General features: G+C 49.7%; 1 protein-coding gene across 2 annotated transcripts in view; it reads left to right on the top strand.

Annotated features, from left to right (window-relative positions):
• The first annotated feature begins 20,200 nt into the window (after positions 1–20,200).
• Positions 20,201–23,338, top strand: part of Synm (synemin) — a 30,132-nt gene continuing 26,994 nt past the window's right edge. The window contains exon 1 of one of the 2 annotated variants that reach the window (XM_042277827.2): positions 20,201–21,147. In XM_042277827.2, coding sequence (XP_042133761.2) covers positions 20,338–21,147 — 810 coding nt within the window. In that variant the 5' untranslated portion in view covers positions 20,201–20,337. The remainder of the gene's footprint in view (positions 21,148–23,338) is intronic. The other variant, XM_042277832.2, reaches the window with a different exon arrangement.

Below are 23,338 nucleotides of genomic sequence, written 5' to 3'. Positions count from 1 at the left end.
CAGGTTTAATTACAAGGCATATCTCAATTATGTCTCATGTGGGTGAGCATTTACTAAGAACATATAGTAGTGTGTGTGTGTGTGTGTGTGTGTGTGTGTGTGTGTGTGTGTGTGTGTTAGGCTCTTTCAGGGCCCTAAGAAAGATGTCCCCTTGTTCCTGTTCTCCCTCTATCTCCCTCTCTCTTCCCCACCCCCTTCTTTCCGTGTGTGTGTGTGTGTGTGTGTGTGTGTGTGTGTGTGTGTGTGTGTATGTGTGTGTGTGTGTGTGTGTGTGTGAGAGAGAGAGAGAGAGAGAGAGAGAGAGAGAGAGAGAGAGAGAGAGAGAGTTAGTCTATGATAAGACACTATGACCAAAGCAACTTATAGAAGGAAGAGTTTATTTGGACTTAACAGTTTCAGAGGCTTAGTTAGAATCCATGGCTGTCATGGCAAGGGACAAAGCAGCAGACAGTCACAGCACTAGACAGTAGCTGAGAACTTGTATCTTTGTTTTTAAGACAGGGTCTCTCTGTGTAGTCCTGGCTGTCCTGGAGGTCCCTGTGTTGATCAGGATGACTTCAAATTCACAGAGATCTTCCTATCTCTGCCTCCTAAGTGCTGGGGTTAAAGATTTCCAGCATCATGCCTGGCTGAGAGCTTACATCTTGATCGATAAGCACAACGCAGAGAGAAGTTGGAAGCTCCACAGTGAAGCACCTCCAACAAGGCCACACCTCCTAATCCTTGCCAAACAGTTCCACTAACTTGGGACTTAGTATTCAAACATGTGGGTTCTCATTCAAACTTCTCTCTCTCTCTCTCCCTCCCCCTTCTCTCTCCATCTCTCTCTCCCTCTATCTGTCTCCATTTCTGTCTCCCTCTCTCCTTCCCTCTCCTCTTTCTCCCTCTCTCTCCATCCTTAGAAACAAAAGCATTCTGCAGAAGTCTAAGAGGCAGCTCAAAGCATTTCTGTGTACGTTCATTGCACTGTGCTGTTTTCCCTATGAGATCTTGCCACCTACCCAGACCAGTCCCCCTGTCTTTTGGGAAATAACAGCTTTTTGGGTTTTTTTTCTCCCTAGCACACTGCCCAAGGAAACAGAGCTCAAAAGCCCCACTTGGAAACTAAGGCACTGCTGCTGATCTTTGCAATAACACTTCTACTCCATCGAGTCTAGGAAATCTTTCTGGGCTGAGCGCTGAGGGTGAGGGGCGAAGCTGTCTTCTGGTCCTCTGGGACCCCTCCTGGGTCTGCAGTGCATGTGTGGGTTCTTGCATAACTCTTATGTACCAATCACTGGCAAAGCCTAGGCTGCTGCCTGGATCTGCTTTCCCTCACATCTGCAGTCTTCCTTCCAAGTGACAGGGAAAGCCTGGAGATGCAATGGCAAAGAACAGTTTGGGCTATTACTTAGATATTACCCACATCCTCCCCAGGATAAGTCCTGGGTCTTTTGTGCCTATGACTGATTAAAAACAGATAAGAACAGGGTCCAGCTGACCCAGTTGTTTGGTAGGGCCTCCTGACTTTCTATCCTGCTTTATGAAGCCCAACAAGGACGGTTTGAGTGGAGCTGTGGCCACAATCATTTCTATAGCATAGAACTTGTCACCATGTCATCTACCCTCAATATCCTTTTCCATTGAGCAAGTCGTTTAAAACTCCAAGGCTTGGTTCTTGCAAACATTCATTGCTGGTGCTTCCTCCTTTCCTGACAGCTATGTGGCAAGAGTCACTTGAAATGCCAGGTGACCGTCACTATCAAAACAGGAGTTTATTGGACTTGAGACACCTTCACATCTCTTTTCACACCTTTCCAAACACTCGCTTTCAGAAAATGAACCCTCGGGTGTTGAACAAATACAAAGGGGAAGCTATTATTTTTGTTTATTGGTTTCAGTTTTTGAGATAGGGTTTCTCTGTGCAGCCCTGGCTGTCCTGGAACTCACTCTGTAGACCAGGCTGGCCTGGAACTCAGAGATCCACCCACCTCTCCCTCCAAGTAAGTGCTGGGATTAAAGGCATGGACCACCACCACTCTTTGAGAAATTTTTTTTTTTTTTTTTTTTTTTTTTGGTTTTTGTTTTGATACAGAGTCTCATTCAGTAGTCCAGACTGGTCTCTAACTCATGGCAATCCCCCTGCCTCAGCCTCACAAGAGTTGGGATTCCAAGAAATTGTTCTTTTATATACTAAAAGATATCTGAGTTTGTAGGTTTTTTTTTTTTTTTTTTTTTTGGTTTTTCAAGACAGGGTTTCTCTGTGTAGCTTTGCGCCTTTCCTGGTACTCACTTGGTAGCCAAGGCTGGTTGTAGGGTTTTTTTTTTTTGTTTGTTTGTTTGTTCTTTGGCTCTTTGAGGGGGCCCTACCACCCAGCTCCTAAATAAATCACACAAAGGCTTATTCTTATTTATAAATGCCCGACCTTAGCTTGGCTTAATTTCTTGCCAGCTTTTCTTAACTTAATTATCTCATCTACTTTTTGCCTCTGGGCTTTTACCTTTTTCTATTTCTGTATATCTTTTCTTTCCTTCTTATTCCATGTGTGTCTATCTGTCTGTCTGTCTGGCCCCTTCTTTTCTCACTCCTAGATCTCCCTCTCCCTGGATTTCTCCTATTTATTCTCTCTGCCTGCCAGCCCTGCCTATCCTTTCTCCTGCCTCACTATTGGCTGTTCAGCCCTTTATTAGACCAATCAGGTGTTTTAGACAGGCAAAGTAACACAGCCTCACAGAGTTAAACAAATGCAACATAAAAGACTGCAACACATCTTTGCATCTTTAAACAAATGTTCCACAGTATAAACAAATGTAACACTTCTTTAACTAATGTTTGACAACATGAATCCTTTCATCTTCCGGGTTCACAGTCCCTGATACTTCCATTGAGTTTGCTGTTTCCTTTCTGCTCCTCACTCCCATGCACGTCTATCGCATCGCAAAGGGAAGCCTGGTGTTAAGAACACACGGTGCAGAAATCAGAGAGAGAACCACGTTCACTGTGAGGAGCCAGGACTCGGTCTCAGCGGTCTCAGTATAACAGACAGACGGGCTGAAAGCAACAGCAGCTGAGCCAAAGAACTCTCTGGTCTCAAGTCTCCCTGAGATGTGACCCACAGGCTCGGCTAGCTCTTCTAGCTGCTTAGTCTTCCTCTAGCCTCTCACATCTAACCACCTGCCCAACTTACTTCTTTAGTCTGTAGCAACACCAAAAGGTCCTCAAATCCCATCCAGTGAAGAACACTTTGCCCCCTCTCTCTCCCTCCCTCCCTCCCTCCCTCCCTCCCTCCCTCCCTCCCTCCTCCCTCCCTCCCTCCCCCTGCCCTTCTGTTTGTTTTCCTCCCTTGGTGCTGGGGATGTAGCCCATGGCCACACTTACACTAAGCATCTCCTCTACCCCTGGACTCCATTCCCAGCCCCCACCTTTGGCCTTTCATCAAATCTACCTTAAGAGTCTCCTCTGTGACACTAAATCTGGAGACACGAGGAGCAAAGCAGACATTTGCCTTCCAAATGTACCCCGGTCATCTCGGCTTCCTCCACACCATCCCCTAGTCTCCCTAAAGTCTTGACAGGTTAAGCCTCCCTCACTGAAAAATCTAAAGTCCAAAATGTTGCAAAATCCAAAATGTTTTGAGGACTAATGTTATGCAATGAATAAAAAAATTCACCCCTGACCTTGTGTGGTGAGCTTTGATCAAAGTGCAGATAAAAATGTTGTATAAAATTACCTCCGGGTTATGTGTATAAGGGGTACGCAGAATGCAAGCGAATTTCAGTTTTAGACGTGGGTCTCACTCATTGTCTGACTGATTGTGGGTAGGCACATAGCCCCGAATCCCGAGCTCTTAGCCCTCCAAGCACCCGGATAAGAGCCTCGAACCGACCATACTCACTCTCGGCGCCATCTTCAGCTCGTTTCGTTGAGGGCCTTGTCAGTGTCCTCTCCCTCAGCCAGAGGGGACACTGACCCTCCAGTCTCTGGATTTCCTTCTCCGTTCAGTTCTTCAAGGCCTTGCGGAGGTCTTTCCTCTAAACTGAAGCGTTCCCTTCTGAAGGGGTGAGAGAGGCCCACAGACTCAGAACATAAGCTAAACTTACAGGGGTTCCCCTGATGCCATCCCCGACGGTCTAAAATCAGAGAGCAGCTGCTGGGCAAAGGAGACTCTCCAAGGTTAGCTGCCCGCCTTGCAGGGAGCTCCAGGCACACAGCCCTCACAGATCTTCACCCATTCTGGAGTGGACTCTTCACGGAAACACCCACACTCACCCACACTCCGGAAGCTGCCTAATAACTCCCTGGTTCCATTGCACTCGGATGAGACAGATTCTTTGGTCTATCCTCGTCTTTTGTCTGGGGCCCATGTGGGGTGAATTGACGGTTGTTCACATCACACAGCAGCACATGGGCCAGTGATCTCATTTCCAACAGGAAACTCTGCTCATCCTGTCAAACGTCTTCTCTCTATCCAGCCTCATGCGGCAGTCCCAGCACTGGGCTGTCTCTTCAATTATTCCTCTAGAACCTCCCTTCTTCTCTGGGGTCTCACTGGGCCCCGGGATGCCTGGAAAGAAGTGTGCAGACATCAGACCGTTCAGGATAAATTTCTGGAGACGAGATTCACACTGGAAACACGCAGATGTGAAAGGGAAAGGATTAACATGATCCCAACTACTTAATGTATCTGGATTCCTACCTTCATGTGTGAAATAAGGGGTTCAGTGAAACTGTGAGAATGTTTGGAAAAGCCACTAAGATAAATACCGTTACTCCCAAATCGACTTAGACGTGTTTTGTGTTATCTTTTTACTGTGGTCGGGGGAGATGCCTCAGATGGTAAAGCGCTTGTTTTGAGAGCTTGAGCGACTGAGTTCATATGCCCAGCACCTCCATGGAGAGCAGGCTATGGTAGTGCTTGCTTGTCACCCCGTAGCGGGGGAGGTGGAGACAGAAGGATCTCGGGGGGCTCTCTGGCTAGTCACTCTAGCTGAATTAGTCACTTCCGGATCCAGTGAGAGATCTTGTCTCAAAAAAATCAGGTGGAAAGCAGTTGAGGAAGACAGCTGACATTGATCTCTGGCCTGCACATGCGTGTGCGCATCAACCTACACTGCACACACAAAGAAAAAAATCGTCCTTTGGTGATTCTGCCTTGGGGGTGGGACTCAATGGTTGGAAATTGGGCTATCCCCCAAATACAATAGCCTTGTTTTAGGGTCTTAGGGTGATGCTGTCTTCATTAGTTATCTGTTGCTCAAACCAATAAATCCTTCTTATTTCACAGTTTTGGAAGGTGAGGGATCTAGATGTGGGGAATCTAGATGTGGCTCACTGGGTTGACTTAGGCCTTAGGACTCTCTCATGAAGCGGCAGTCAATCTGTGGCCATCTCAAGGATTGACTGGGGCCATTGAGCTGGTTTCCGAGCTCACAGTCAGCAATTTCTCAAGGTCATTGACCAAGGGCTCCAGTTACTTACTGTCTAGACCTTGCAGAGGGTTGTCCATGACATCAAACTTTCTGCAGGTGATCTAAAGGAGAAACAGGGTAACAAGAAGGGAGCCACTTTAAAAAAAAATAATAACCCAATCTTGGAAGTAACGAATTGACCATCCTGGTGTTCTAGTTTATTTTCTGTGATAAACACGGTGACCAAATGCAACTTGGGGAGGAAAAGATCTATTTTATTTTATACTTTATAGTCAATCACTAAAGGTAGCCAGGAAGGGGCTCAAGCTGGGCAGGAGCCTGGCATCAAGAACTGAAGCAGAGACCATGGAGGAACACTGCTTCCTGGCTTCCTTAGACTTGTCTTGCTCAGCTTGCTTTCCTACATAGCCCAGGAGCACCTGCTGTGTTATCCCAACCACTTATACAGCCCACAGTGGCCTGAGCCCTCTATCAACTAGCAACCAAGAAGGTGTCCCACAGACATGCCTACAGGTTGTCTAAAGGATGCAGTTTCTCAGCTGAGATACTCTCTTCCCAGGTATGTCTAAGTCTGTGTCAGGTTGACGAAAACTGACCAGTACACCCTCAGAAATTGGAGATTACTGGGAGCCATCTTGGAGGTTGGGGACCATGAAACCTTAGAGATACTAAAGTCTAATTCCCTCTGTCACAGCAAAGAAAGCCGAGCCTAGAGGAGATGTGTTGGCCAAGATCACACACCATAGGTTAATATCCAAACCAGGACTTGTGTTGGATATTACATAGTCCATAGTTTAGGACTATGTAATTTAGAAACTGTGTGTTTTATTTATTCAATGCTTACTGAAAGCAAGGACTGCAGCGGACAGCCTGGGGACTCTGGGATGAGGGATGCAACCGTGGTCCTTACCCACAAGGTCACAGCCCTAGTGTAGAGTGGGTTATACTCCGTGGGAAGATGGGGTGGAACCAAGCACCTTATGTCAGAAAGAGGCAAGTGGAGGCTCTCAAGAGTTCAGAGTTCAAAGGCAGACACAGAGAAGGCAGAGTGGGTGTACAGTCAAATGTGACATACTCCAAAGCCAATACATTTAGGCCGATGGGGATGAACGAGGTGCAGCTAGGATGGGAGTCCATGATTTGACCCAAGTCTCCTGATCTAGGTCTGTGGGGTTTAGATTAGGAAAGTATTCGTTGAAGGTTCAAGGGCTGAATCCTTGCTAGGGATGGAGTGCTGCAATCTGGAAGGAGAGCCGTGGCAGCTTTTCAAGGACTGTGATTGCCTTGGCTGCCAGCACCACACACACACACAATTATACACATACAATCACCTACCCACACACTCACACACATACACACACTCACACACATGTATACACACACACACACAAATTTAAGTCTATTCTTTGATAATTTCATAGTATATACAATGTATTTTCATATTACCTATCTGCCACTTTCTCCCTCCAACTCCTTTTGGAACTTCCCCAAATATATCCTCTTCCCAACTTTCTCTCTCTCTCTCTCTCTCTCTCTCTCTCTCTCTCTCTCTCTCTCTCTCTCTCTCTCTCTCTCCCACACACAAACACACACACACACACACACACACACACACACACACACACAAAATGAATCCAATTAGTGCTGTGTGTGCTTGGGTGTGGGGCCATCCGATAGACAATGGGCAGCCCACCTACATCACCCTCCCTCTCCACAAAGTTCTCAGATCATTTGGAAGAAGGGGCCAAAGTCTGTAAGAGTCAGAAGTCACGGAAGACAGTTGTGAAGCAGTGTCTTCGAGCTGTGACAGATCCATCACAATAAACTCTCAGCGTCTGTGGTCGCCTAACTGAGACCATCATGTGATCAAGCCAGTCAGCGTCCCAGCATGGACAGGGAGAGGCACACAAGGCCACCATTATTTTGACCAGTGGTACTAATGTTTGGTGATAGAGAAATTCACATCAGCACCCAGACCATGGTTGTCCTATGTCATTAAAGCAACCTCCAAAATCAGTAAGTGCAACTGGAGGGCAGGAGTCTGTTCTTTTGGGAGAATGATCCTTGCTCACTCATGCCCCTGCCTGGGAGTCAATGTGTGAGATTCCCTTATGAGGAGATGGTAAGAGGTTAGAAAGAGCGGACCTGGGCTGGTGCTTCATTATCCCAAGCACAGAGCAGGAGCTTTAGGAGGGTGGACGCTTAAGAGAGACTGGTGGAGGTCTATTAGAGAACATGTTTGCTCGATCTATTCTCCATGCTGTTTAGAAAGCAGGTGCTGGGCCAATATTATTAATAAGAATAATAGCTAGAGCCCCCAGGCCTGAACACAGCAACAGCAACAGCTCTGTGCCATGCCATGCATCTGGCCAGAGTAAGACTCAACCAAGTGTCACCCAGTGACTATGGTGCCTGGCAGTCAGACACCACTATGGTGAGTGGGTACAGGGTAGGGAGATGGAAGAAAGAGAGAGAGATGCAGCAGTTCATGGGCTGGGGAGAGAGGCAGGATGAGGATGGTGAAGAACAGGTTAATGTGAATGGCCTTCATGCCCACCCGAGTCCAAGGTGATGTCCGGGCCTGGGCTATCACCAAGGGCCAATCTTGGTCTGTGGCCCTACAGCAGCCAAGGTCTGAGTTGATGTCTATAGCTCCTGATACCATTGAAGGCCATGCCAATGCCAGAGTTCTAGGCTGCCACCTGGGTCCATTTTGGTGTCCAGGGGCCAAACAGCCTCAGAGGCCATGCCAAACAAGGTGGCCTGTGCTGCCACCTGGAGCCATGATGACATCTGAGCCCAGGCTGTGTCCTAGGACCATATCTGGGTCCGCAGTCCTACCATAGCCAGAGTCTGTATTGATGTCAGTGGCCACTGTTAATGCCGATGGCCGTGTGGATGCCTGGGGTCTGGTCAGCCATCTGAGATCATGTTGGAGTCTGAGGGCCATGCTGATACCAGGGCCATACTGATGTGGGTGGCCTGTGCTGCCACCAGGGCCATGGTGATAGCCGGGCCTGGGTTGTTACAAAGGGCCATGTCTGGGTCCGTGGTCCTGCTGCAGCTGGGGTGTGTGTGGCCCTCGTGACCACAGGGGTCATAGGAACCATGAGTGTTGAAATCTAAAGGCTGTGTTGAGCTGGCTCCTCCCCTCACTGGGCCTGGGGTAGCTGGCTCTGCTCCTCATTGGATACTGCAGCAGGAGAGCTGGCCACACCCCTCACCATGGGCGTGCACCTCACCTGGGAAGCACACTAGAGCTGACCCTGCTGTCACGGTACACGGGTGAGCCGGCCCTGAGGGCATGAGAGCAAGAGAGATGAGCTCGCCCACCCTCATCTGCCGTGTGGTGGCATGGGTGAGGCAAAGATCCCCTCCCCCACCCTTGCCACCTTCAGCAGCAGGCAAGAAAGCTGGCCCCGGGGTCATGAGGATGGGAGAACTAGTCCTGCCGGGGCAGCACACTAGAGATGTCACTGGTGAGCTGGCCCTGAGGGCCTGGGAGCAAGAGGACTGATCCCACCCCCTGCTGCAGAGGCCTTGAGCCAGACAGACCAGTGGCTCGTGGCAGTGAACACTTGTGAGCGAATATGGACGGACTGAAAGGTTAGCGGTGTGACTCGATGGACCACACGGCCGCTTCCTCTCCTTTGGTGGTGGTGGTGGTGGTTGTTTTATTTGCTTTGTTTGGTTTTTGGTTTTTTTCTTTTAAGTTTTGTTTTGTTTTGGGGGGAGGTTGAAAGGGTGGAGGGCAGATTGGAGGAGTTGGGAGGGATGAGGAGATGGGTGGGATCTGGGTGCATGATGTGAAATCCACCAGGAATCAATAAACGTTAAAAAAACAAATGGTAGCTGGCACTGTTCCCTCACGACTCAGAGGTTAGAAAATCAGGCGACGTACCAGTGGGTGGAAGCGGCACTCGAACCACCGACCTCCTGAAGAGACTGAAGACCTCTCTTCTGCCTTTTGACAGGGGATGTCACTGGACTCTGCCAACAAGAAGGCTGTTACCAAATATTGTCGCTTGACGCTGGGCCAGACCTGTGAATCAAAATAAACCTGTTTTCTTTATTACTTACTCAGGCTGAAATATTGTGTTACCAGCAAGAGAAACCGGGCCAAGAGTACACCAAGCATTCAGAAGCAAAACAAGCGCTCTACTTATCCTCCCTGGGGAAGGACAGGGATCACATTTATTCACTGTCGGAGGTGGCTGGATCCTTCCTCTAGTGGGTGGGTTCTGAGTCCAAGAACTGACTCAGGCCCAGAAATGGAGCAGTGATTTTCCATAGGGAAAACTGGATTATGACCACACACAGCCATGTTTCCAATTCTATATATTTAGTGATGTGTTTGTGGGTAGCCTGTTTATTTTCCCTTTAGGAACATCGTGTTCTATGAGTCATCCCTGTACACTGCTCCCAACACTGCATGCATGCGCGCGCACACACACACACACACACACACACACACACACACACACACAGCCATTCTGAGCTTGCCTCTCATTAGAGTGGGTATACTCACCTCATAGACTTCCACCTGCCCTCTGCTACCCAATATTTCTCAAAATCCACACCTTGTGCTAGCAACAGCAGCATCCCTCAGACACTTTTCAAAATACCCACCCTGGGGCAGGGCTGGGGCTCGGAGGTAGAGCATTTACCTAGCATGGGAGAGTCCCCAGAAACTCTGTACTCATATTCTGTTCTAAGTTGCTTGGCATCTACTAATCACGGATCAGACATCATCCTATGTCCCCTCCCACCTAGATGGTGCTCCAGTCCACCGAGAGGAAGTCTTAGCAATCATGAGTGGACAGCACTCCGGGACCTTAGGAGCGTCCCACCTGCCATTGACAATGAAGGATCCGCAAGGGAAGTGTAGAAGATCATGGCACAAAAAAAAAAAAAAAAAAAAAAAAAAAGAGCACTTAGGAAGAAAATTAGCCAAAGAAGCACAAGACTCGAGCGGGGCAACAACAAAATGTTGCTGAGGTAAGTTGTTTTGCAAACACCTAAATATGGGCGGGAGACATGGCACAGAGGGTTAAGACGCTTGCCACCAATCCTGATGATCTAAGTTCAATCCCTGGGCCCCACGTGGTGGAAGAAGTGGACCGATTCCCACAAGTTGTTCTCTGGCTTCCACAGGTGCTCTGCAGCACACGCAAGAAAGAAAAGATTGAAAAGAAATAAGAATGGATAGACATCACTTCTATTAGGATGGTAACACATGCGTGTGTGTGCTTACACACACACACACACACACACACACACACACACACACACATCCATGTGCGTGCATTGTACATGTATCTGGACTTCTCTGTCTGTTTACCTGTCTGCTCACAGGTACATTCTGCTGCCTCTAACTGCAGTCTCCCTCCACTCCTAGCCTTCCTTCTAGGCTCCCTTCCCCCCTTTTTATGAGATTAAACTCAAGTCCTCATACCCACAAGAGGAACACTTTAGTGACGGAGATGGCTTTCCAGCTTGGCTGCCCTTTCTCTGCTCTGTCATTGAGAAAAACATTTTTATCGTCTGTAACTTTCGAGCTGTTTTGTCCGTGGACCCAAGCAAAAGGGAATGCCATTCTGCGTTGTGTGCCCCTGTAAGTAAAGTAACTGAGCAAAAGCCCCGTCTCCTCTCCCTCCAGGACTGGGATCTCTTCAAGATGTTCACACACACACACACACACACACACAGTCCTGGTTTTGATTCCCAGCATTGCATAAACCATACTCTGAGGCACATACCTGTAATCCCAGCACTCAGGGGAGGGGAGGGGAAGACCAGGAGTTTCAGACATCTTGGGCTACATAGGAAGTTACAGACCAGCCTGGCTGGAGATGCTCCCCTCAAACAATAGGAGAACATGTTTTTGTGGCCTGTTTTGGTGTCTATCATCTGATGCCACCCAGATGACATTATCTAATCCCGTTCGTTTGTTTGCTAGCTAAGCCAAAGATCCATGTTGAAACACTTTAGTTGGATTAAGTCTTTACCCTCTTAGCGTCTCACTGTATGAATTAAACTCCAGCCAGTCTCAGAGGGAACAAAACACCGTGAACCACAGCTGGTGTCTACTGCCGGATTGGCATCAATACCTGAGGATGTGAAACACATCACGTCTTGTTACAGGAGGGACCACTGGGGTTCGTGGCACAAACAGACGCCGGGCTTGAGACACAGTAGGTCCGGAAGAACAGTTGGCACGGAACAGAGATGGTTGTTGAATCCTGGATGTCACTGAGAGAGGAAACAGATGCTGGTGGCGGGTGGGGGCAAGTACATTGTCTACAAAGCTTCACGTCTTAGGAGTGGGTGTATGGGTGTGCTGTGTAGGCTGTGTCTCCCTTTCCCCCAAGTTCCCAGGAGCCACCTGGTACCAGATACACAAGGGGGACTCAAATGCCAGTATTTTAAGTCACTGCATCAGGAATGCCACTAACATCCTGTATGGGAAAGGTGCTTTTAGGGGTGTAAGTGCCAACATGCTGCTCTTCCTTACAGGTAAATGATTCCTTTTATAGTTCTCAGTCAGAAGCAAGCATCTTGTGCCTGTCAGGAAGATTAGCCAGGGGGTGTTTCCTTGCCACTCGGGTGCTCCCCAAGTTCATTTGTAATGTATATGACATGACTTTCCAAATTAAGACAGGGGAGTTATGCAGCTTAAGTTACTGAACATTTTTTCTTCACACGACATAGGCTATTTTTGCACCTTTTGAAAAGGCAGCCTAGACCCCAACTAACAGTGGCTGTGCTCCTATGAACCAGTGATAAGCAAGCCATCCGTCCACCAGAAACAGCCAGAAGCACCAAGAGCCGAGTGGGGAATACCCTGGGCTCTCTCTCCCAGAGACGCTGGGTGCAAACAGGACTTCGAATGCAGCAGGCATGACAAAGCTGTGTCCTGAGGCTCCTCCATTCCCATCTAGTCCTTCTAGCAAACCCCCGAAGAGAGAGCTTTACAGAAGAGGAAACTGAGTCTGGGAGGTTCAGTTCCCCATGTCCCCAGCCCACTTGACTGTGGATTCTGTGTTCTGAACATCAGTGTTCTGAGAGTCCTCCTCCTCTCCTCAGCTTTCCTGGGACATCTCTCCGGCCATCTGTCTCCGAGTGATGCCTAAGCTTTGAGCTCCAACCTTTTTACCGTAGAGAAAGGTCCATGTTTCCTGAGGGCTGTGTGTCAGGCCCTGGGCACGTGCTGAATATCCTTCCACTCTCGGAGCTCAGAGCAGTGATTGGCACATGGAGGGGAGGGGCTGTGCTAAGACCAACAGATGGTGTAGCCAGTGTTCTCTCTGTGGTCCTGGGCAGGCAGGCACCACCAGCTTCCCCTTGGAGTGTATGGCCCCGGGATACCTCTGTGGTACCCCACAGAGAGGTACTCTCTTCTCATCACAGGGGTAAGGAAATGGGCCCAGGAAGGTTGTTGTGTCCTGGTCACACAGTTATCTACGGCCACTGTGTCCTGCTCATTGCCAGCTCTGTGGTAGTCCCTTCTCTCCACTTGCTTGTTTCCTACCTGGAGGGGCCTGTTGTGGGCAGATGTGCTCTCAGACGTATGTGTGCAGAAAACGATGACAGATTTATAATCTTTGCATCTCCACCTAATTTCTGCTTTGAGCCCCCCCCCCTTTCCACCAGGATAATAGGAACTCAATTTCTATCAGTTCAAGGGTCTGAGTCCCTTCTCTAGAGGGATTTAAACAGTCACAAAGGACCAGGGCTGGGAGCCTGCTTGGTCTCCATGTCACGTCTCTCTGCCGACATTCACTATCCTTCCCTAAGAATCCTTATTTTCATCAGGCAAGGCAAAGCCTGGGACAAGGGGTGTGGTGGAATATTAGGTGAAGATGTGCTACATTTGTTTATGCTGTGAAATATTTGTTTCATGATGCAAAGATGTGTTGCATTCTTTTATGTTGCATTTGTTTAACTCTGTGAGGCTGTGTTACTTTGCCTGCCTAAAACACCTGATTGGTCTAATAAAGAGCTGAACGGCCAATAGCGAGGTAGGAGAGGAATAGGTGGGGCTGACAGGAAGAGAGAATAAATGGAGAAAAAGAGAAGCAGGAGGAGGGAGAAAAGGAGGAGAGAGGACACCAGGGACCAGCCACCCAGCTACACAGCAAGCCACAGAGTAAGAAGTAAAGAAAGGTATATAGAATAGAGCAAGATAAAAGCCCAGAGGCGAAAGATGGACAGGATAATTTAAGAAAAGCTGGCTAGCAACAAGCCAAACTAAGGCTGGGCATTCATAAGCTATGATAAGACTCTGTGTGATTATTTGGGAGCTGAGTGGCAGGCCCCCTAAAGAGTAAACAGAATCAACAACAAAGGGGGTGTGGTGGTTTGAAAGAAAATGGTCCCCAAAGAGCATGGCACTATTAGGAGGTGTGGCCTTGTTGGAGGAAGTGTGTCACTGTGGTGGCTTTGAGTTCTCATATATGCTTAAGCCACATCCAGTGAGACAGGTCACTTCCTGTTGCCTTTGGAATAAGATGTAGAATTCTCCAGCACCATGTCTGCCTGCATGCTGCCATGCTCCCCGCCATGATGAGAATGGGCTAAACCTCTGAAGATGTAAGCCGCCTCAATTAAATGTTGTTCTTTATAAAAGTTACCATGGTCATGGTGTCTCTTCACAGCAATAGAAACCCTAATAAGACAAGGGACTACCATGGACAGTCAAGCAGCTTGCTCACTGCACGAAGCTGTCTGGAGAAGGTGATGATAGGTAATCGGTGCTGGTGGAGGGTTGGAGTCCGCGTCCAGCTTTTTAAGGCGTGGACTGCATGGCCACATGGCAGGTACGTAGTCGTCAGTGCCCCCGATGATGTAAGACGCAAGACCCCCAGCTGCGCGTGTACAGGATCCTAACAGAAGGGGTGATGCAATTACGGTGCTGGGTGTGTTGGGCTTGCTAAGGCTTGGGTACAGACACAGAGCTTCTAGGACACCTTTGCCTCAGCCATCAAGGAACTATCCAGCCGCAAGGCTGTAACCAATGGGCTCAAAAAGGGGGTTTCTGTGATTTGTCCAAGGCCGTCTTAGAGGGGGCTCTGGTCCTGCTGGGGTCCCCATCTCTGTTGTAGTGGCTCCCTCTGGCCTGCTTGTCACCAGAGGCCTCTGGGAAACAGGGTTAGGGCCCTTGTATTGTAGCCCACACTGCCACTGGCTTTTGGTTGGCTTTGCTTTTTTTGGGAGACAGGGTCTCATTCTACAGCCTATGCTGACCTGGAGCTCTCTATGTACCACAGGCCCATTTTCAGTTCACACACAGTGATCGTCCTTTCTCAGCCTCCCAAGGGCTGGGATCATAGGCAGGAGCCACCATGCCCAGGTAGCTTGGTTTTACCTATATCCTTACAGCCCTGCCCAGGAAGAGGCCCCAGGCGCTCTGTGCCAGGCCCGTCATCACTGGGCCTTCATCACCCTTCTTTAGTAACTCCTCAAGATTTTCTCTCCAGAGAGCCCAGCTCCCTCCCGACTCCTCACCCAGCATCTTCTCCCCACTTCTGTCTCGCTGAGATCTCCCCAGTGCCCCTGAGAACTGTGCCAGACTTAGGGTACAAGAATCAGGGAGGCCCATTCCTTTTTTGGCCTTCTGCCTGGGACTCAGCACTTGCCTGTGCTGTGAGCTGGAGTGGAGGGGAGGGAAGATCCTTTAACATTCCCAGAGCCTGCCAGCTGGGCCGGACTGACCGGCTTTGGGACTCCTCCTCCTCCTCCTCCTCCTCCTCCTCCTCCTCCTCCTCCTCCTCCTCGCTTGAGAAAGACCCCGCATTCCCACCTCCCCAGCCCCTCACAGAGGCCCCTTCTGTTCCTCGGGACTTTCCATTCTGGGCTAGCTCTGGGACCCTGGGCTTCCCCTCTAGGGAGCCTCCCGCTACCCCCAAGGTTGTGGAAGGGGTTGTTGACTACATCATCCGGGAACCCCGCCCCCTTGAGTCTCTCTGTCCTAGAGCGCTCCCCCCCCCCCCCCCCCCCCCCGGTCTTCACAACTTCCAGATTTCACTGAAAGCACACTTCTTCCAGTTCTCCTCCAATTCTGTGCTGATACTGAGCTCTCTTCCCACTAAAACAGACAAGGGATTGGACAGATGGTTCTTGAGCTGTTTGCTCCCCCCACTTTAAAAAAGATTGTGCTTAAAAACAACAATAACAAAGCATTTAAATCATTGTCCTTAGCAGAGCTTGGTGGGAGGAGTGCAGGTCGGAGGGCTGGGGTTATGGTGAGTTCAAGGCCAGCCTGAGAAATAAAAGTGGACAGGCCAGGGGGGAGGGGAACTGAAGAACATCACACACACACACACACACACACACACACACACACACACACACACACACACACACACCTGCTCAGTCCCCAAGGAGACCAACAAACAAAATCCAAGAAATACTTTTTTTTGGAGAGGGGTGTTTCAAGACAGGGTTTCTCTGTGTAACAGCCCTGGCTGTCCTGGAACTTGCTCTGGAGACCAGGTTGGCTTTGAACTCAGAGATCTGCTCGCCTCTGTCTTTTGCGTGCTGAGATTAAAGGCATGCACCACCATGGTCCGGCAAGAAATGCCATTTTAAACACAGTGATAAAAATCTGTTTTATATTAGGGCAGTTCTAGAAAGAGACATGTGATAATTTGAATGAGATTGGCCTCCATAGGCTCATACATTTGCATGACTAGTCCCCACTTGGTGAGCTGTCATGGAGGGATCAGGAGGTATATCCTCCTTGGAGGAAGTGTGTCATTGTAGGGTGGACTTTGAGGTTTCAAAAGCCCAAGCCAGGCCCATTCACACACACACACACACACACACACACACACACACACACACACACACACGCCTGCTAGGGATCAGGATGTAGATCTCAGCTACGTCTCCAGCACCATGCCTGCCGGCATGCCACCACACTCCCCATCATGATGATGGACTGAGCCTCTGAAACTGTAAACAAGCGCTCAATTAGAAGATTTCCTTTTTTTCCCCCGAGTTAGCATGGCTGTTAGGATTCTGCTCCCACTCCAGCTGCATGACTGCACATGCACAGTCCAGGAGCTAAGCAAGGGGTCTCGCTCCTTCTGTCATCGGGGTGCGCTGGTGATTACATGCGAAAGGCGTGGTCATGCAATCAGCACATGCGTGGAGTAGTTCTGTAAACCCGCCTGCGCATGTTCATGGGAACCCTTAAAAAGCCGGACACAGACCCCTCCTCTCTCTCTCTGTTCTCTCCTGCCCCCACTATCTCTCTCTCTCTCTCCCTCTCTCTGCTCTCTGCACCTGCTCCTTTCCCAGGCCTGGTTCTTTTGTTGCCCCCCCCCCCACACTCCTCCTAATAAAGCTCTGATACTGGGTTTTGTCGTGGCTCGTGCCTCATGACCTTTCCTCACAGTAACCAGTCCCACTTAACATCTTTAACAATGGTCATGGTATCTCTTCATAGCAATAGAACAGTGACTAAGACAAGACCTCTTTTTCACTCAAAGTGAAAATTGTTTAATTCCATGGTTAAATAAACATATATTATATATACACACATACATACATATATGAATTAATTTTCTAATATATATGCCTGCACTTACACAGCTTAGATTATCTACTCTATTTAATGAAAGAGTGAAAATAAGAAATGAAAACCACAGGGATTTTTTTCTAGTAAGACATTAATTAAAATGCATACCTCTTTACATTGTAGCAACGTTGAAACAGCTTTCACCTTTTTATTATAAGCAATAGCAAAATAGCCAATACTCCTTGTCATAGACTTCATATAATCAATTGATTCTTAAAGAATATTCTTGTGACTATTTGAAGACTCGGTATTCATATATGGTTGCAATTGATGAATGGGTATAGTAAGACATGAATTCTTGTTAATATTTTTGTTTATCAAAGGCAAAATAGTGAAGAATCTCCATTTTGAATTTCTTTGCTGACCTGGATAATAGTTTTGAAACACTAGAAAAAAGTTCTTCAGTGTTTTACACCATTTCCAATTCAATAGCTAGCTACAAGATAACACACTGCTAAGTGTGACCTGCAGTCTTGACAGATGAGCAAGCACCAAGGAGACTTTCCTAAGGTTAGACAACCCACAAACAGGTCCCAGCCAATGATGACAAATCACTGACCGATTTCTATAGTGTGAATATTCAACACCCTGACACGATGTTCACGGACAGCATCCATACAGAACCTCAAGAAGAGATGAGTAAATGCAGTTGAATGATCGGGACCTGTTAAACTTGGAGAATTTATTTCCTTTTGCTGTGTTGTGAATTATAAACCTGTATAATTATATTCAACAAGGGCTGTGTTGACCCATGGTTCAAATGGAGCAGCTGGCAGACTCCCGCAGAGGGAGTCCTATCGGACAGACACACCGCTGCCAGACTTCAGCAGCTTCTGGCTTCCACAGTGGGGGACCCGGCAGGAGAGCAGCAGGAAGAGAGAGGGCGTGTTCTCCTCCCCCCTCCCTGTGTTTGTTCTGCAGCTTCCCCCCTCTGGGGGGTCATTTCCCAGAGCTCCAGGCTCCCCCAGCCCTGAGACACTAAAGGCTCTTGGTTTGCCGCTCTGTTGGTCACTGGCCCCTCTCCACCCCACCCAGAGCTTTGCGAGTAGCCCCCCCCTCCCAGCTACTCTTTTCTTTTTGAATGTGCAGCCCTTGCCCGCTCAGGCTGGCTGCTCTGGTCACCTCTAACAGGCTTGCTTCTTCCCGCATTTTGTAGCCATGTACTTAGGGAAGTTAGTCCACGGCTCTGAGTCTCAGTTCTGTGAGGATTACGTATGATCAATGGGATACTGTTTGGCAATATTCCCAATGGCACACATCTTTTTCTTCTGCTAAGCTATACCCTGGAGGAGCAGTCTTTTCTTCAGAGACAGGTTTATAGTGGATGAGAGGGGAAATTTTGAATTTCAAAATCCCAGATGGGACAAGAAAAACCCAGGAGTCAGAGCAAAGCAATCTCTTGGGGGCCCACTGATGTCTATGAAGGCTCCCCACTCCCAGGCAGAGCTGTCCCCTGCCTAGCCAGAACTCGTGGAAGTGGGGCATCCAAAGTGCCAAGAGAATGAACGGTTGAGTCCCGATGACCTATAGCTGCCCTGTGACGGTCTGCAGTCCTGGGGTGGCTAAGGAGGGGATGCTGAGTGGAGAAGCAGGCAGGTCTGCTGATGATTATCAAAGACCAAGTGTGGATGTGTCCCTGATGTGAATGGGTGAAGAGATAAGAACAGGGGTCAGGGGCTTCCAGCACCAATGCCTTTTTGCTGAATCCGCCCACCCTCCGTGCCCAGCTAGCTTCAGCAGAAAAAGAGAGGGAATTCTGAGCTGGATAGCACATCCATTTCACACACCCATTTCTATCCCTTGCAGAATGGCACCTCGGAGATGGGGTCATTTGTAGACAGACTCTTGTCCTTCACAAGGAGAGCCCTGGAAGCTTCCTCAAGGGACCTTGAGCAACCCGTCAACCATCTTCCCATGCCCCTGAGAATACCACCGACTGGTGGCCTTGCCGAGAAGAGACCTGTGGCCACTGGGTGACTTCTCCAGCCCTCTCTTCCTGCTCCTGGCCCCACGCAGCTGGGCTTATTCCTGCACTCTTTAATGCTACTGACTCTGGCTACTGTCATTTGTAACTTAAATAACTGCCGCGTAATGTAATGAAACGCAAGTATGCAAAACCAGAGAGAGCTGTGGTTTCTATGGTAATTAAACTGAGTGTTTCCTTCAGGGCACACTGTTGAAAGAAAAGAAAACTGGCTGTCACAGTGGGGGTGTGTATCAGGCAGTTGCAGAAGTTTGGAGATAGTAGGTGTCTAGAATGTTCTGTGCTTAAAGCACTCCGAAGTCTTTCTAGGTTCTTCCTCCACCAGAATGAAGCGGCGATTGCCAGGCACAAAGTCCCGTAAAGGTGGTCCGTGCAAGTCAGAAGGGAGAAGGCTTTCCCACTCTGCATGGGAAGGAAATCTTACTCGAACATAGCATATTGGCAAAATAGAGATGCATTCATGCCAGAAGATTCGTATGTAGGGCTGAAGAGATGGCTCACTGGCACCAGGGGGCGTGGGTTCAGTGGCAGCACCCACGTTTTGGCTTACAACTGCCTTTAACTCCAGTTCCGGGAGGATCTGCCTCGTTTCTAGTCTCTGTGGGGCACCAGGCAGGGAAGTGGTGCACATACATACATGCAGGCAAAACATAAAACATACACATAAAAAAGTAGAAACAAAATCTTAAAAACACTAAAATGATCTTGCTCGAAAAAAATACACGTGCATACATGTATATGTGGATGTGCAATATTCATGAACAAGGCTTTTTGTGGTGATGGTTGGGTATTGATATCGCGCTTTATCATTGAGCTACAAACCTAGTTTGTGTTTAAAGAATATACCACGCCCCCACCCCATCTCCAGTTCCACCAATGAGACGCATCCTATCTGTTAAGGCCCTTCACCGGTACTTGGCATGTCTCACTTAATGGCAACTTATTTTTCATTAGAGAAATCTGGGACTTTGGTGTGCCTTAGGTGTGCCCCAGGGGTAACACCAAGAGAGCCTTTTAAAATGTCCCAGAGAACCCGCCCGCAGCAATCCGACAACCCACGCGGATTACCCTGGGCCACCAGGGGTCAGAGCTGGGCAGTCTCGCCATGTCTCGATCTTCCCGGCAGGGGTCGCTGTCCGGCCGCAGAGGCCGCGCGGGCCGCGTTCTGATTGGCTGGAGGCGGCGGCCCTAGTCCACCGCCGCACGACCCGGCCACCAAGTGGCGAAGCTCGCCAGTCGGAGCGCCAGTCTGAGGGCCTCCGAGGTAGCGGCGCGGCGGGCGCGGCGCGGCGGGGCGAAGGGGACAAGATCAGGGCAGGAGGCAAGCGGTAGATCGAAAGAGCCCCTCACATCCAGCAAAATGCTGTCCTGGCGGCTGCAGACGGGCTCGGAAAAGGCCGAGCTCCAGGAGCTCAATGCTCGGCTTTATGACTACGTGTGTCGGGTGCGGGAGCTGGAGCGCGAGAACCTGCTGCTGGAGGAGGAGCTGCGCAGCAGGTTGAGCCGGGAGGACCTCTGGATCGAGGACCAGGCGCGCTTCGCCGAGGAGGCGCGCAGCCTGCGGCAGCAGCTAGACGAACTGAGCTGGTCCACAGCGCTGGCCGAGGGCGAGCGCGACGCGCTGCGGAGGGAGCTCCGGGAACTGCAGCGGGAGGGCGCCGAAGCCAGCTCTGCCCGCAGCCGCCTGGACGCCGAGCTGGGCGCGCAGCGGCGGGAGCTGGAGGAGGCGCTGGGAGCCCGCGCCGCCCTCGAAGCGCTGCTGGGCCAGCTAGAGGCCGAGCGCCGCGACCTGGAGGCGGTCCACGAGCGCCAAGTGCGGGAGCTCCGCGCCCGCGCCGCCAGCCTCACCATGCACTTCCGAGCCCGCGCCCCCGGCCCCGCCGCGCCCCCGCCGCGCCTGCGGGACGTGCACGACAGCTACGCGCTCCTGGTGGCCGAGTCGTGGCGGGAGAGCGTGCAGCTGTACGAGGACGAGGTGCGCGAGCTGGAGCAGGCGCTGCTCCGCGGCCAGGAGAGCCGGCGCCAGGCGGAGGACGAGGCGCGGCTGTGCGCGCAGGAGGCGGACGCGCTGCGGAACCAGGCGCTGGAGTTGGAGCAGCTGCGCGCGCGGCTGGAGGATGAGCTGCTGAGGATGCAGGAGGAGTACGGGATGCAGGCCGAGGAGCGGCAGGTCCGTGGGCAGGGACCGCGCCCCTTCCCTATAGCCTTGTCCAGACACCCCCCCGCGTACCCAGTGGGCGAGCGGTGGGGTTCCCTGGTCCCGCAGGCGGTTCAACCCCACCCAGGGAAGCGTACACTGCCAGCAGCTTTGCTATTTATAAAACCACAGAATTCTGGCATGTAGCTAGTCTAAGAATAAGGGTTTGGTGCAGTGATCCTTCAATCAGAGGGTTGATGTCATGTGACAGGTCCCGGTGGATAGCCGGGACCTGTCACATGACATCACTTTTAGATACAGACGTGTCTAGGCACATCCTGACCAACGATCCTGCTAGCTCTGACTTTTTCTTTTCTTTCTTGTTTCCTGGGCTTGCTAGATCCAATAGCCTGAAATCCAGAACTCAGCCCAGATTTCAGACTCAGGTAGCGTACTGGGAGGTTCCAAGGCACTGCCAAGTTCTTACCTGGAGGCCGCCCACGCTTCTGGGACTCCAAGTGCCTCTTTAATTTTACCAGAATTATTTTCCAGCTGGAGGCAGCTATCCATAGCTCTCTGGGCAGGCAGGCCGTCATATTTTTCTGGGTTTTGTTTGTTCCCTTGAGAGGACTAAGTCATTGTCATACAGAAAAAAAGGTCAGAGCTGTTTTGCTCGCAGTATGAGCTGACGGCAGATCTCTGGGTTGTGTAAAAACTAGGAGAAAGCCAGTCCCCGTGGGGAGATGTTATTACAACTCCAGACTCATATAAACGGTTCCTATTTCGGCGCAGCTGAGCGCTAACCCTCTGACGCCTGGGTATACCTGTGGCTGATTTATTGTCTGTACACTCAGTTCAGCCCTAATGCTTGGCTCCCTTCCTGCCCCGCCCCAGCCAGAATTGGATGTACTCCTAAATTGTACTATTAGTAGCTCTCGGGAATTTGGTTTGAAATAACATGAGCTCAACTTCGGGAAGATTTTAAAAGATGAGTTTGCAGCCAGGAGCCAAAGGTTGGAGATGGCTGTGATGTTGTGTCCTGACAAATCACAATGAGATGTGTGGGATGGATGACTGGGGTGATGTGACAGGTGTGAGGTAACCTCGAGTCTCTTGGTTTCCTCTGGGTCTCCAGGGCTGGGCTAGTGTTTTGGTAGCCAGAGAGCTGGAGACTGAGCTGGAGATGGTGGAAAGTGATAAGGAAGCAATCTGATGGGAATTTGGGGTTGTAGACTTCTAGGCTCCTCCCTCTCCTACCCTACTTGGCATACTTTGGGGCCTTGAATCTCTGGTTTCAGGGTTCTTTTTAGCAGCAAAATCTTTCCCCCTTAATAAGATCTTCAGTGGAACCTCAAATCTGAGGCAGATAGAAGCAGAGTTCCCCGAATGGAGGGAAGACCGGGACTTGGAAGCACAAATAGAACCACTGTCCAGCCCTTGTGCAAGGACTCCGACCCTAGTGAAGTCACACTGACGTCACTCCTGACTTAAATAGGACCCACCCTCAGCTCCCTACCCTGGGATCTCTCTGTTTCCGATTTGGCATTTTCCCCCCTGGAAGTGACAGCCAGGACAGGGTCAATGAGAACCTTGATTTTTTTTTCCTTCAGTCTCAATTTGTTTAGGTTTTGTTTTTGCTAAATGTTACCAGCTGCAATCTTAACTATATTATGACCACTTTCTCAGTTAGCTTAAAAGAAATTGCATTTCAGATCCCATTCTGAATGATTTATCACCAATCATAAACAGTGTTCAGAATTATGTTAAAGAGGAAATATTGTTTCAACCCCAAGCTTCTACTTTTTTTTTACAATTCTTTGGAAGATTGCTCTGGAGAGACTGAAAAGATAAAGGCTGGCTTAGCTGACTTCCTGAAAAACATGTTGCATTACTAACAGCTTTGAGGAGCATCAGATCTGGTCTGTGTCTTCCCTCTTAGTCCACACAGCAGTCTCAGGAGGTGGAGACTATCATGAGCCCTATTTTACAGATGGTAAAATTGATGGTGAGCCATTAGTCAGTAAGTGGACCAAACAGAGTTCCATCCAGACTGACGTGAGCAGCTCACCACTGAGCCACATTTCTCTCTTCTGTTTTATACAAGCAAAACCTTTAACTCTGCGTCAGTGAAATAATGGCTCTTTCTCAGAGCCAGCCCAGAGGTGGCCTGCTGTCTTAGAACCTTAGGACGCTGTCAGACCCTGTCCCTGGTGTATGATTTTAG

This window comes from Peromyscus maniculatus, chromosome 1 (assembly GCF_049852395.1).
Source record: "Peromyscus maniculatus bairdii isolate BWxNUB_F1_BW_parent chromosome 1, HU_Pman_BW_mat_3.1, whole genome shotgun sequence".
In the NCBI taxonomy this organism is placed as follows: Eukaryota; Metazoa; Chordata; class Mammalia; order Rodentia; family Cricetidae; genus Peromyscus; species Peromyscus maniculatus.
This window is presented reverse-complemented; position numbering and strand designations above follow the sequence as displayed.